This window comes from Marmota flaviventris, chromosome 5 (genome assembly GCF_047511675.1).
Source record: "Marmota flaviventris isolate mMarFla1 chromosome 5, mMarFla1.hap1, whole genome shotgun sequence".
Taxonomy (NCBI): Eukaryota; Metazoa; Chordata; class Mammalia; order Rodentia; family Sciuridae; genus Marmota; species Marmota flaviventris.
In genome coordinates this window covers 86931106-86943916 of record NC_092502.1, presented here as the reverse complement: position 1 = coordinate 86943916, position 12811 = coordinate 86931106, and the positions used below count along the sequence as shown (strand labels likewise).

The following is a 12811-nucleotide window of genomic DNA, read 5'->3' as shown; positions in this document are numbered from 1 at the left end:
GTCTCCTTTCTTCTCTTATGTAATTTCATTGAGATAAATCCTAATGGTGTCACAGAGATGCCCTTAGCATGTGCTCACTTTCTATACAAGACACTGCAAATAGGCATTTTATTTAGAGCAGTGGCCAGCCTTTGACCTAAGCAGATAGAGAAAACTTTATTTCCTGGTTCACCACATGTGCAACTCCCATTATAAGGTGTTCAAATCATACCTAGAAGATGAACTAAAATGGAAGTCTTTCTCATGACCCTTCACATTAATTCTTATTTTCCATTCTCTCTGTTAATAGTAGCAGTTGTGGCCTACAGCTTGAGCATTTGTCATATGAAAAATTCTGCAAGAGAAGCACTCTGATGATGCTCATCCTGCATATGCATTCAGACATGCATGCATATTTAGCCACATTTTTTAAGTACTGGGAATTGAACCCAGGGGTGCTTTACCATTGAGCTAGATCCATAGCCTTTTGATTTTTTATTTTGATCTTGCTAAGTTGCTGAGGCTGGCCTCAACTTGCAATCCTGCCTTAGTCTTACAAGTCACTGGAATTATAAGTATGCACCAGCGTGCCCAACTTTAATCACATTTTTAACATAGATTTATCCTATATTCAATGTTTTCTTTTTGATTAGTAATCAATTATTGAGTTCATAAAGCCTACTTTTATTTGTTTTTATGGATACATGGTATTCATAAGTATGGCTGTATTATAATTTATTTAACCTGCCACATCTTGTTGGACGTTGAGGTTTTTTTGCCCTAAAAAATAGTGCCACATTCTTTTGGGAGGGTGTGTTTTCCTTACTCTCAGTAAACCGTATAGTATACTATCTAAGAACCACATACATTCCAAATGCTAGGCTTCAGTATTTGTCAGTTATAAATCATGGGGCAATTATATAACCTTAAGTTTCTTCAACTATAATGGAGATGGATAATAAATGCCTACTTCATAGCACTGTTGTGTGGAAGACTTACAGCATTATCTAGTACACAAAATCAATAAATGCTACCTACTAATTAGTATATAATGAAATGTACCTTCATTGTCAAATCATTTAAACAACCCAATTTTTAAAAGTAATTAAAGTATTTATCTGCCTATTCAAATAAAAAAATGTTTTTTGCTGGAAAGAAGTACCAGTCTCAAGAACTGTAATAAATTCTAACAGAATATATTCCCTAAATATCCTTCATATATCAAAAATTATTATGTGACAGTATATGTAAATGCCTATGTTGAGTTCATCCTTTATGTTTTAAAAATGGCAAGCTTTCACTCTTCGACTAATCCAATATTTATTTCCCTTGATTTGCTATCCACCTTTACTTAGGAAACCAATACTAATTTCAGTGGAGCCACCATGTCTTCATGAATGGTTATTTTGGAGATTAAATCTGTTTTGCTCTTCAGGTTAATGAAAAGTAGCCTTGATGGAGATATCATCCGAACACAAAAGTTGTCATTTATCATTAGAACAGTGGGCCGACATTTTCCTGGACACTTATTGGCATGGGATTTTGTCAAGGAGAACTGGAATAAGCTTGTACAGAAGTAAGTTTCTCAGAGAATGACTGTTAGTGTTCTCAGACTCTATTTAGAAAAAAAAAACACCCAGAAATATTCACATTTATAAACATAATTCTGTAGCTAGAGTCATTTAACAGGGTATTCCATTCAAGTACTAATCAAAGCCAGCCATGCATGACACCAATCACTTAGACCAGCATGGCCACAGACTGTTTCAGAATAACAATTTATTTGGTGTGTTTAAAATTCCTCTCCATTGCCAAGGCATTATGAGAACTCACACCTAGCCAGATAACACATGCAGGTTTCTTTCCTTCTTTCTCTCTTTTAAAACATTGACATTTCTCTCTCTCTCTCTCTCTCTCTCTCTCTCTCTCTCTCTCTCTGTGTGTGTGTGTGTGTGTGTGTGTGTGTGTATGATCTTTGAAAAGATCAAATGGATTAAAATTCACAGGGCTATCCCAAACTCTCCTGGCGTAATCTGCCTACCTTCCTTTCCCCCTGGCAGCAAGCATATGTAGCCTATCCTTGACCCTAAGGTGCAGTTCCCAAGAGGCTTCACCTTGCCTGTTGCATTAAAACAAGTCCTTTGCACTCAGAAGCAGTGCTTTGCTTACGTGTAGCTGCCTCATTTTTCTCTCTTATGTTTGTGTTTCTTCAGGTTCCATCTTGGGTCCTATACCATACAAAGTATTGTTGCTGGATCTACTCACCTGTTTTCAACGAAGGCACATTTGTTTGAGGTTGGTTGTATAAAATGCTAATGGGGAGCCTATGTAGCTTTTCCCCTTAGTTTGCCTGGTATAAGTGAAATGGTATCTTTTCATGCTAATTCTCATCCCTTTTCTGTGTCTCCCTTCATCAGTGTTAATGATGCTGTAATGAGATTACCTGTAGAGGTTTGGATGTATGGCAAGGAGAAAGCATTCTGAATCCATCCTCAACACTATTCCCTTTTCTTTCTGATACAAATAATTTCAGTGGTAATAAAATTACTTTGAGAAATTCCATTCAAAAGGTGAATTTAAACTTTAGGTAACACTCATTGTTTCTTGAACATTTTTTAATATATATTTTAAGTTAGAAAAATTCATTCTTGTGGGAGTAAAGGAAATTCATTTTTAAAACCACTTCAGATATCACCATGCTTGGTTGAGAACTCCATGTAGATACCTTCAATGTTAAAGCACTTCTTTCTACTGCTTGCAAGGAATCAGCAGAGCCATTGATAAGTTAAAGCTCATTTTTAAAGGATGGTCAGATTGCTTGTCCTTTTCCTTTACAATTCTTCTATGTGGAACTTACAGGTCCAGGCATTCTTTGAAAATCAGTCGGAGACAACCTTTCGGCTTCGTTGTGTCCAGGAGGCCTTGGAAGTCATTCAGTTGAATATCCAATGGATGGAGAAGAATCTCAAAAATCTGTCTTGGTGGCTGTAGCATGCACAACTGCACCTCGTTTTGTCACCCATTTAGAGAGCTTGTGAATTTGGGCTCTGTTGCTTCTGCCAAAGCCAAGGTGAAGCCAAGACTGTGGCAGAGTTGTTTGCACTGTTAAAAGTTCTAGTTAGCTCAGGGCCCAACTGTCTTTTCTGAAATGTCTTTAGGCAGTATGTAGTTATTTATTACAAAATTATATTCATCTGTATGCCAACCATCTACAAAAACAATAAGTAATTTTTCTACCTTGAAGATATATGGGGAAAAAATCATTTTTGGAATTCTATCCTATTTCTCAGTGTCCAGGAAGTTATTGAGCCAGTGAAACAAGGAAAGGTCTGCTGTAAGACCCACCGTCTTTGCATGCTGCTGGTTTGGCAGCCCTTTGTTGCTTCTTGTTTTCAAATGCTATTGAAAGGTGGCTCAGAGCTGGCCTTGAAGGGTATGATAATGAAGATGGTGACACATGCAGCTGCAGAGAACTGATTTGTGTGCAGATCTACTTTTGATTTTAGGGTTTTGAGTAATCCTTTATTTTCTGAAAAAAGTTTAAATAATATCTCTATTATATTTTTTTTCCTGCACAATAGCTGGGTGCTACAGAATTTTTTAAAAATTTTTGTTGTTATTGAACAGATAAATAACCAGGACAAAAGGTTAAATTTTCCAAATATTTAATACTTTTTGTTTCATCTATATAGTGTTACCATAGGAAAATGTTCCAAACTGAGTTAGAGTTAATTATAATTATTTTTTTCATGAATGCCAATAATCCCCAAAATCTATACACTGTCATCTCTCCTGTCCTAGATAGGCCTTTTTTTCAGTTAAATATTTGTTTTAGATAAATATTTCTGTGTTTGTGACAAACAATCTGTTAGCACTGGTGTTTTTCATTGTGACTTGTATCTCTAGTACTAAGAATGCAATTTGCTTAAGTTGTCTTTTGACCTCACAGATCATAGATGCTTTCTCTCTAAATCACACCCATGTGTGGATTTTCATTTTATATGATACAGTGGCATATTAGAAGCATATTTTAAAATAGGGCCTTTGAGAAATTAAAAAATTTTATTTGAAGTTCACCATAGTACCTTAAAGAAACAAAGAGAATGTGGGATAGGAATAAATCAAATTCATGCTTAATATGGTGGGCTTTGAATTTTTTCCACTATTAAAAACAGTACTATACTTTGGTTGAAAAAAAAATCATATTCTTCTTTTATTATGGCCAAACTAACATTAAATGGAATGGCCAAGGAAAGACAGAATGAAAGAAAGAAATCCAAAATTATATGGCATTTTACTCCTGAAGGAGAAATACTGTACTTGAACTTTTTGAGCTATGCAGACTTATAAGTAGATTGTTATGTTTCCTTGATTCTTAGTAGAAAAGTTTTCTTCATAATAACTCTTGAGAACTTTATATTTTCTTTGAAAACAGCATATATGTACATAAAAAGGGGAATGACTTGTTTGTGAGCACTTAAAACACTCCACACAGACATTGGGAAAGGTCACCTTTTTTTATTCAGCAGATATGAAGTTAGGAAATGTGGGGTTGTGTACAAAGTTATATTTTATTTTATGAAAATATTTTTATATAACAAAATTTAAAAGGCTGGCAAGCTAAAAGATAGCCTGCTTTAATCCTAGTGTGTCTTTCTCAGTTTAGTCTTTTCTAAACATTGATTTGTTTTTGAAAATATTATGAGAATCACAGAATCATCTGAAGATGTCTTATTGAAACTGAGATGATTGTAGATCTTTATTCCCCTGTGCTTTGGTAAATGAACGATAATTTACTTGATATTTAAAGGTAGTATGTTTTTGTACTTTCAGAGTGAAGGAAAAAATACTAATCTTTTAGGGAATTTTTTGTTACTGGCATTTTACCATCTTATATTACTAAGTTCCAATTTGATACAGAGTTTAAAGTTTGCTACTTCTTGAAATCAGTTAAGATTCTTCAGTTTTATCTCCCCATCTTCACATTGCTCCTAAAATACATGTTAACTCTGCATTTGGCAAATCTTGTATTTAATTGATATAATTTTTTTCTGTGACTGTATGTGGGGTACAGGTGGTAGCGTGTTGTTGTAAGTAAAACCTTACCAAAACATGGGCTGAAAAAGAGGTAACTCATGATCCATTACTCTCCCTATACCCAAAGATGTTCATTCCCATGATACTGGATCCATACTATCTGCAATTTTATTTGTAGCCCTCACCTCAGTTTTTTTGTCATGTTAGTAGTCCTCATCTCTATTTTTCCCATGGAATTCCATAATTTTTAATGTTATGCTAACCCATTTATATGGGAATTAAGTCAGGAATACAAGGTTAAATGAGAGGTATAACTTATAGTTATTAATTATATTGGTAGTTTTCTGATCCCTTCCCCCCAGTTTTATGTTATGCATTGTATTTCTTGGAACGCAGAAGCACAGAAGTCGTAATATGCCTTCACATAAGCACACAGCTATCTGACATAATTGAGTACTTGTTGAAATGAGTATTCAGTTCATTGAAGAGAGACGATCTACTTGAATATACTATAAAAAGGCACATGCTACTAAATCATTAGGAAAGACAGAATTGGAAATCTAGAATTGTAGAAGGAAAACATGTACCTTGGAGACCTGAAAGGTTCAGAAAAAAGAAATTGGAGGAGTTCAGATTGTTCTGTTGTTATGAAGGGATTAGACATTATACTGCAAGTACTGGCAGCTTCCATCATAAGCTTATGCCTTCCTCCATCTTTTTTTTTTAAGTTTCTTTAAATGAAATTGTATTTGTTCTTGTTTCAGTGTTCACAAAATTACTATATCAGGCTCTATTTAACTTTTTTTTTTTTGCTATATGTTTTAATTTTATGGGACTTTAGCCACTGTTACTGTAGGAATAAAAATGCTCTCAGAAGAGTCCTGGGTATAGAGAGCAAATCAAGCTGCATCAGTATTTTTGGGCACCAATTAGAATCCTTTCTGAATATTGGGAAGTAAGAAGTCATATTAAGTGCTAAGTTGTTTAGAATACTGGTAGCCTGTTACTGAACAGGATTTTAAGAGTCTATGCAAACTAAAGCATTGGAACCAAAATTTGAAATTAGGCTGCTGAGCATTTACATGACTCCCTTGTGTTTCATGGGGCGACAGGGAAGGTACAATCCATCTCAGATGTATCATCACCATGGACAGCAGTTCCTGGACTGAGTGGCAAAATTAGACCTGGATTTTGTTACATAGGCCTAAGAATTGGGGTCATAGGTATGATGGAGCTCTTCTCACCTTTGCCTTTATTACTTTTGTTTTTATTGGAATTATCTCTTTTTTTAAAAAAAAAAAAAAAAAGCTTTTTCCCCCCCTAACCCCCATTTGTATTTTTTAAAACTAAGGTATATTTTTTGCTTAGTTCTGCATTCTTTTATTTTGTGCTTTGTTCTCTTCATTGGCAAGTAAGTACCAAGTGAAAAGTGGAGGTCCAAAAAAGGATGATGAATCCCCTCATCTCCCTTTCCCATTTGCCTGCATGGCAATAGCTAGTAGAATAATTGATTTTTTTACATGGTTTGGGAAGATATATATACTTTTTAAATGTACATATGTGTTTTTCTGTTTTTATATCTTTCATCTTAAATATTTTGTCTTGATGAAAAATGAAATACTGTCCTATGAATCTCTCTCTCCCCTTCCCATATTACCTTTGTAACAATAGCTGCAGAGTAAGTATTTGGTTTCTTTTTCTGAAAGGAGATGGTAGTGCTGGAAGGAATGCAGAGTAGCTTCTTTTAAAAGTATGAACAAATGAACTAGGTACAGTGGCACACGCTTGCAATCCCAGCAATTTAGGAGGCAAAGGCAGGTGGCTTGCAAGTTCAGGTGATCCTGAGTAACTTAGTGAAACCCTGTCTCAAAATAAAAATTAAAAAGAACTGGGAGTCTAGCTCAGTGTTAGAGCACCTCTGGGTTCAATCCCGAGTAACTCCCCCCCCCCCAAAAAAAATGAGTACAAATGTTTTTGCTGCTATTTTGTGTTGTTTCATTTTGCACTTCATTTTTCTTTTTCATGGGCACGTCAATAAACTGTGGAGGTCCACAAGTATGGAATTGTCCCATTTACCTCTCTTATTGCCTGCATGGATAATAGCAGAGTGGTCATATTGGCTGTTGCTTGGATCTAGTCTTAGGGACTATTGTTCTTTCAAGTGTATATAAACATTATGCTACTTTTTATGCTTTGTTTTATAGGTCTTTGCATGGTTGCATATATGCTTAAAAATTGAGCTTTAGAATATAATAAATCTCTTGCTTTCCCTTTTCCTTTTTGTCTTGTTAGGCAGTAGCTAATAGAGTAGTTTGTTGTGTTTGCTGTGAATGGGATTTGCACTCAGTGTATATAAATGTGCTTGCTACTACAAGGTATTACTAATTCATTTTGTACTGTGTCCTCCTCAAGGACATGAAAAGACCTAGTGAAACATGGAGGTCCAGATGTGTATCAGTTGCCTCTTCTCTCCACCTCTTATGCCTGTTGGGCAGCAGCTAGAGTAGTTGTGGAGTGAGGTATTTGGAGGGTAGGGGAAAGGGGAAGTGCACTTAGTGTATATATGTGTTCTTACTGTTATCTTGTATTAATTCATTGGGTAACCAGACCGGAAGCTACCTAATGAACCATGGAGTTCCAGATGTATAACAATCTCCTCTTCTCCCTTTCCCTTACTGCCTGTTTGGGCAATACTTTTTAAAACAGTTTTGAGTTTTTTGAAGGTTTTTATGCTAGAGGAGTGAAAGTGGTTTTAAGGTAAGAGTATATACTTTAAACATGTATATAAATGCTTTTGCTGCTTTTTTATTATTTTTTCATTTCCTATCTTGTTCTTTGTGAAGAAAGTTGAGGATCTTTCTATGACAAATCTGCTCTTCTCTTTCATTGTATTATCTGTGTGGGCAATGCCTGGTAGTATAGGCAGTTAGTTGCAAGGCTTCTGTAGAAGCATATACTTTTTAAATGTATGTGCCTATTTTTACTTCTTTTTTGCAGTATTTTACTGACTCACAGTCCTTCAACTTGGACATGTGAGGTTCCTAGTGCACCACAGATTCTCTCCTCTTCTCCTTTTTCCTTTTTATTTGTGTGGACAATAATTCTAAAGTATTTTAAGTTTTTAGGGATGAATGGGGACTAAGGACAGGATATATACTATAAAACATGTCTGTGGTTTTTGTTACTGTATTGTGTTTTTTTATTTTGTGCCAGGTCCTTTGTGTGGACTTATAGGTATCTAATGAGACATGGAGGTCCGGATGTATGAAAATTTCCTCTTTTCCCCTTTCCTTATTGCCTCTGTGGGCAATAGTTGTAGAGTTGTAGATTTTTTTTTTTTTTTTACTCCACACCCCAGAAGGATGGGGAATGTACTTTTATATCTGTATATAAATGTTTTTGCTCCTTTTTTATGTTATGCATTTTGTACCTAGACCTTTCTATGGATATTTAGGTACATAAAGAAAATTGAGGTTCATTCTATGAAAAATTATCCCTTCTCCCCTTCCCTTATTGCCTATATGGGCAATGACTAGTAGAGTAGTTGTTTAGTTGTGTTTTGTTTTTGGTTTGGGGTTTTTTGTTTGTTTTTGTTTTGGCAGGGCTGGGAATTTTATGAGTTTATATATAGATATATAGATATAGATGTATATTTTAATGTATATAAAAGTCTGCTAGTTTTAATTTTTTTCACTTCCAATCTAGTGTTTTGTTTGGACTTGTAGGTATCAAATATAATGAGAGACTCAGACCCAGAGGTATGATGTATCTTCCTTCTCTTTCCTTATCACCTGTGTGTACAGGTAGTAGTATCTAAGTACTGTAGGGCTTGTTTTGGTGTGTGTGTGTGTGTGTGTGTGTGTGTGTATGTTTTGTTTTGAGGTTTTTAATGGGGAATGAGCTTATTAAGAAAAAAGGCTAAATGTGTATATTTTTAATATGTAAATATTTTTTCACCTTTTTGAATCTTACCCTTTGCATGACTATTTAGATACTTAATGAACATTGAGATTGACTCTATGAAAAATATCCCACATACCCCATCCTTCATTGCCTGGTGGGCAGTGGTAGAATAGATATTTGTTTTCTTTGTTGGGGGGGTCTGGTTGTACATATATTTTTAATATATATAAATATTTACTGAATTCTGTGTGTTATTTCACACTGTACCCAGACCTTTACTGGGACTTGTAGATTCATAATGAAACATGGAGGTCCAGATGTATGATAACTCTCCTCTGCTCCCTTTCCCTTGTTGCCTGAGGGGCAATACTTTTATAACTTGGGTTTGCTTTTTTATGGGGAGGGTTTTTTGGGTGGGTTGTGGAAAAGGGATGGGGTATATACTTTTTAAAAATATATATATGTATTTCTGTTATCAGTCAGGCTCCTTGTCCTTTGCATAGATAGATACACAGGTGCCTAATGAAAATCGAGGATCAGTGTATGACAGCCTCCCATTCTCCCCTTCCCCTTACTGCCCGCACAGGCTATAGTGAGTAGGATACTTGTGTGCTGTCTACTCAGTTGTTTGTTTTAGAGGAAGTTTTGGTAGAGGGATAGTCTTACTAAGAATAGATATGTTTTCATTTCTGTGTTGTTTTATTTTTTTATTTAGACCTTTGTATGGCTGTGTAAGAACCTAATGAAAATTGAGTTTCATAAGATAACAGAGCACTTCTACCTTTCCCACATATTTCCTCATTTAGTGGTAGTTAGTATAGTTGTTTTATGGTTATTTGTCTTTATTCTTAAAGCTACATACCTTTAAGGATATAAATACACACACACACAAACATACACACACACACACACACACATATATAATTTGTTTCCTTTCCCCCCATTATTTCCCTTTTATACTTGGTCGCTTGCAAGGCTCTGAATGTACCTAACAAAAATAAAGGCTCACTAAGTCCTTGCCATATGGCTTGAAGGTGTAGCAGTGTGGTGGTGTAACTAATGCCAATATGCATGCAGCAAATAAAATGAGAAAGGACACTTGGATATGGTTGAGTAGCAAAAACTTATCAGATCCAGCATTTCTTGTGTTGATTTACACTGAGTGAAATGGTGAAAAGGAACCTGTACTTTTGTACATTCCAGAAAGGCAGAGAATAGTACTAAGTAGAGGTGTGTTTAATCTTCACTGCTGATTCATCATTCAGTAATTGGCAAGCTGTTGAAGCAGGTAAGCCAATTGAAGACCCTAAGAGTAGGTTACTTTTAAGGCCTGGAATTTTGATTTATCTACATAAATCCTTTATAGATCAGTAACATATTCTTTCAAACCCAGTAGGAATTATTTTTGACTGTTGGAATGAATATTTTGAGTAATTTCCATTGCTTTGGTGAATGACAACATGGGCCCAAAAACTAATCCAAAATAAGTTTTGGGGACAAGCCCTTCCCATCTTTCAACATCCACATGTGGCAGGGCAAGTTCGCCCTTTTCTACCCAGAACTCTTTTGTGTGGCTTATCTCTTTCCTCAGTTCTCCTTAGGCTGGATCATCCCTGCTCTTTTTTTCTCTTTTGTCTTCAGTGTCTGCACTGTTAGATTATCTTCAGTTGTGCTTAGAAATTTAAGCCAGTGTTGCCTCATTAGCTTTGTTCTTTTTTTTTTTATGCAATTCATGCACCCAGGCCTGTATGTTTGCTTTTAGCCTTCTTATATCATATTTCACATTGTGTTTTCATTTGCCACATGTTATGACTGCACATTTGTCTGCATCACAGAAAATGCATGTGTAAACCTCCTTCTCACTGCAGCATATTACAATTATTTGTTTGGTTTCCACCTTTGTAATGATGCTGTTTCGTGCTTAAGATTTGCCATATCATTATTTTAAAAACATTGAGTGATAGGATTCCTAGAAAAGTTGGAAGGACATATTATTTACCATATCAAACTCTCAGGTTTTAGTGTTGAAAAATTAGCTTATACATTGCTGTTACTTATACCTGCTGCTGTAGGAAAAATAAGAGTTTATTCATGACACACTTAACTTTGATCATAAATAAAAGAGAAATGGGCACCTTTTTGCAGTTAGTCATGGTAGTCATTAGTGATATTTCTGAACGGTTTTTAATTTGAAGTACTTCAAAGGAAGTAAAAGGTCATGGCTTAGCTGAATGAAATGCTCCAGAAGTTGGACTGTGTAAACCACCAGTACAATAATATACTTGTTTGTGTATGTGTATATAAAATGAGAATTACAGCATAATTGGAGCATTTTCATTAATCAGCAAACTCACATTGAGACAAACCTTAGTCTTACAGCTGTCTTGATTAAAGCCAAGTGTTCCATGTTGCTGTGAAGATTAGGCTTTTTCAAATACTTTGAAAAGTAATTACTTGGAAAATTGTAATAGTATTACATTTTTGTATTTAAACACCTATAGAGATCTTCAATTCCTTCAGTCTGAGCTTGTTGGTGAAAAATCTAAATTTGTACTATAATATGTCTTTTGTGGAAGATTTTGAAAATAGTGTGTGTATATATATATATATACATATATATATATACATATATATGTGTATATATATATAATATTATATATGCAAATTGTGTTGCTTCACCTCTAAAGGGAAAAGGTTTATTTTTCTTTATACTTCTCATAACTTGTTTTGCATATGACCAGCACTGATTGAAAGGCATGTAACTGCAAACACTGTTGCTTATTTTTTTTCCTTTGGGAAATGAAAATAAAAATATTTAAATACATATATTGTGTGGACTCTTCAGATTACGAAAGATACCTCCATAAAGCAATAGTTCTTCTAAGATTTCATAATCTGGAGATTATGCCCTACTCTACCAGGGTAGCTTCTATATACATTGTCTTTCCTGATTTGCTTTCTACCTAACCAGTACCCAAGTATTCTTACTATATTTTAACTCAAGGTTTCTCAAACCCACACTATTGACATTTGGGGCTGGATAATTCTTTGCTATGGGTCACTGTCCTTTGCATCATAGGATGTTTAACAGCAACCTCAGCCTCTATTGTCAGTTGCAACCAGAAGTCACTAGATGCCAAAAGGAACTCCTCCCCTCCCCTTCCCCCTGTGTGACAACCAAAAAACACCTCCTCTACACATTGCGAAATGTTTCCTGGAGTGGGTGTTAAAACTTTCAATGGATATATGGGACAAGGGACTCAGTAAGAGGAGCTCTATCCAGCAGTTACTTCTTTTTGGAATGAAGAAATTCTTGAACACTCAGATTTCTCAAGGAGTAATTGGTTACAGTAATATACATACCTAGGTCAGTATGAGATAGGTAACTTACTATGGTGGTGAATCCAAGGAACACTGCTAGCTTAGTCTGAAGGTGGGACCCACTTTGACTTATAGGTAACTGAGGTGTGAATGTGCAGCCTGTTTGGAATGACACTGCCACAGTTATGTTCAGGACCACAAGATTTATCCCCGTGAGTAATCTTGAGAGAGAATTGATAATTTCTCAAGCTTCCAAAAAAGGAGACTGGAACCAATGTTCTTTCCAGTAATTATGAGGACTTAAAGTTGGTCATTTGAGGGCAAATTGAGTAAGACTCTTAATTCTCATACCCAAAGCCCAATTTCTGGAGTATAAAAGCTTGATTCTATGCCCTTTTTGAATTTCTTATCGTGATTATTACTTATATATAGGCAACACACTCTTAGAAATTGCAAAAATTTTTTTTTAAATTTTTTAGTTGTAGATGGACACAATTTTACTTATTTTTTTCTTTTTTTTAATTTATTAGTTGTTCAAGACAATACAATGATCTTGACATATTATACATCT

General features: G+C 35.1%; 1 protein-coding gene across 1 annotated transcript in view; it reads left to right on the top strand.

The window, feature by feature from the left end:
- The window catches only part of Lnpep (leucyl and cystinyl aminopeptidase), a 96457-nt gene extending 84714 nt beyond the window's left edge, over positions 1-11743 (top strand). Inside the window, exons 16-18 of the mRNA XM_027927598.2 lie at positions 1415-1555; positions 2193-2274; positions 2839-11743. Of these exons, the coding sequence (XP_027783399.2) occupies positions 1415-1555; positions 2193-2274; positions 2839-2970 (355 nt within the window). The 3' untranslated portion in view covers positions 2971-11743. The remainder of the gene's footprint in view (positions 1-1414; positions 1556-2192; positions 2275-2838) is intronic.
- The last annotated feature ends 1068 nt before the right edge of the window (positions 11744-12811 follow it).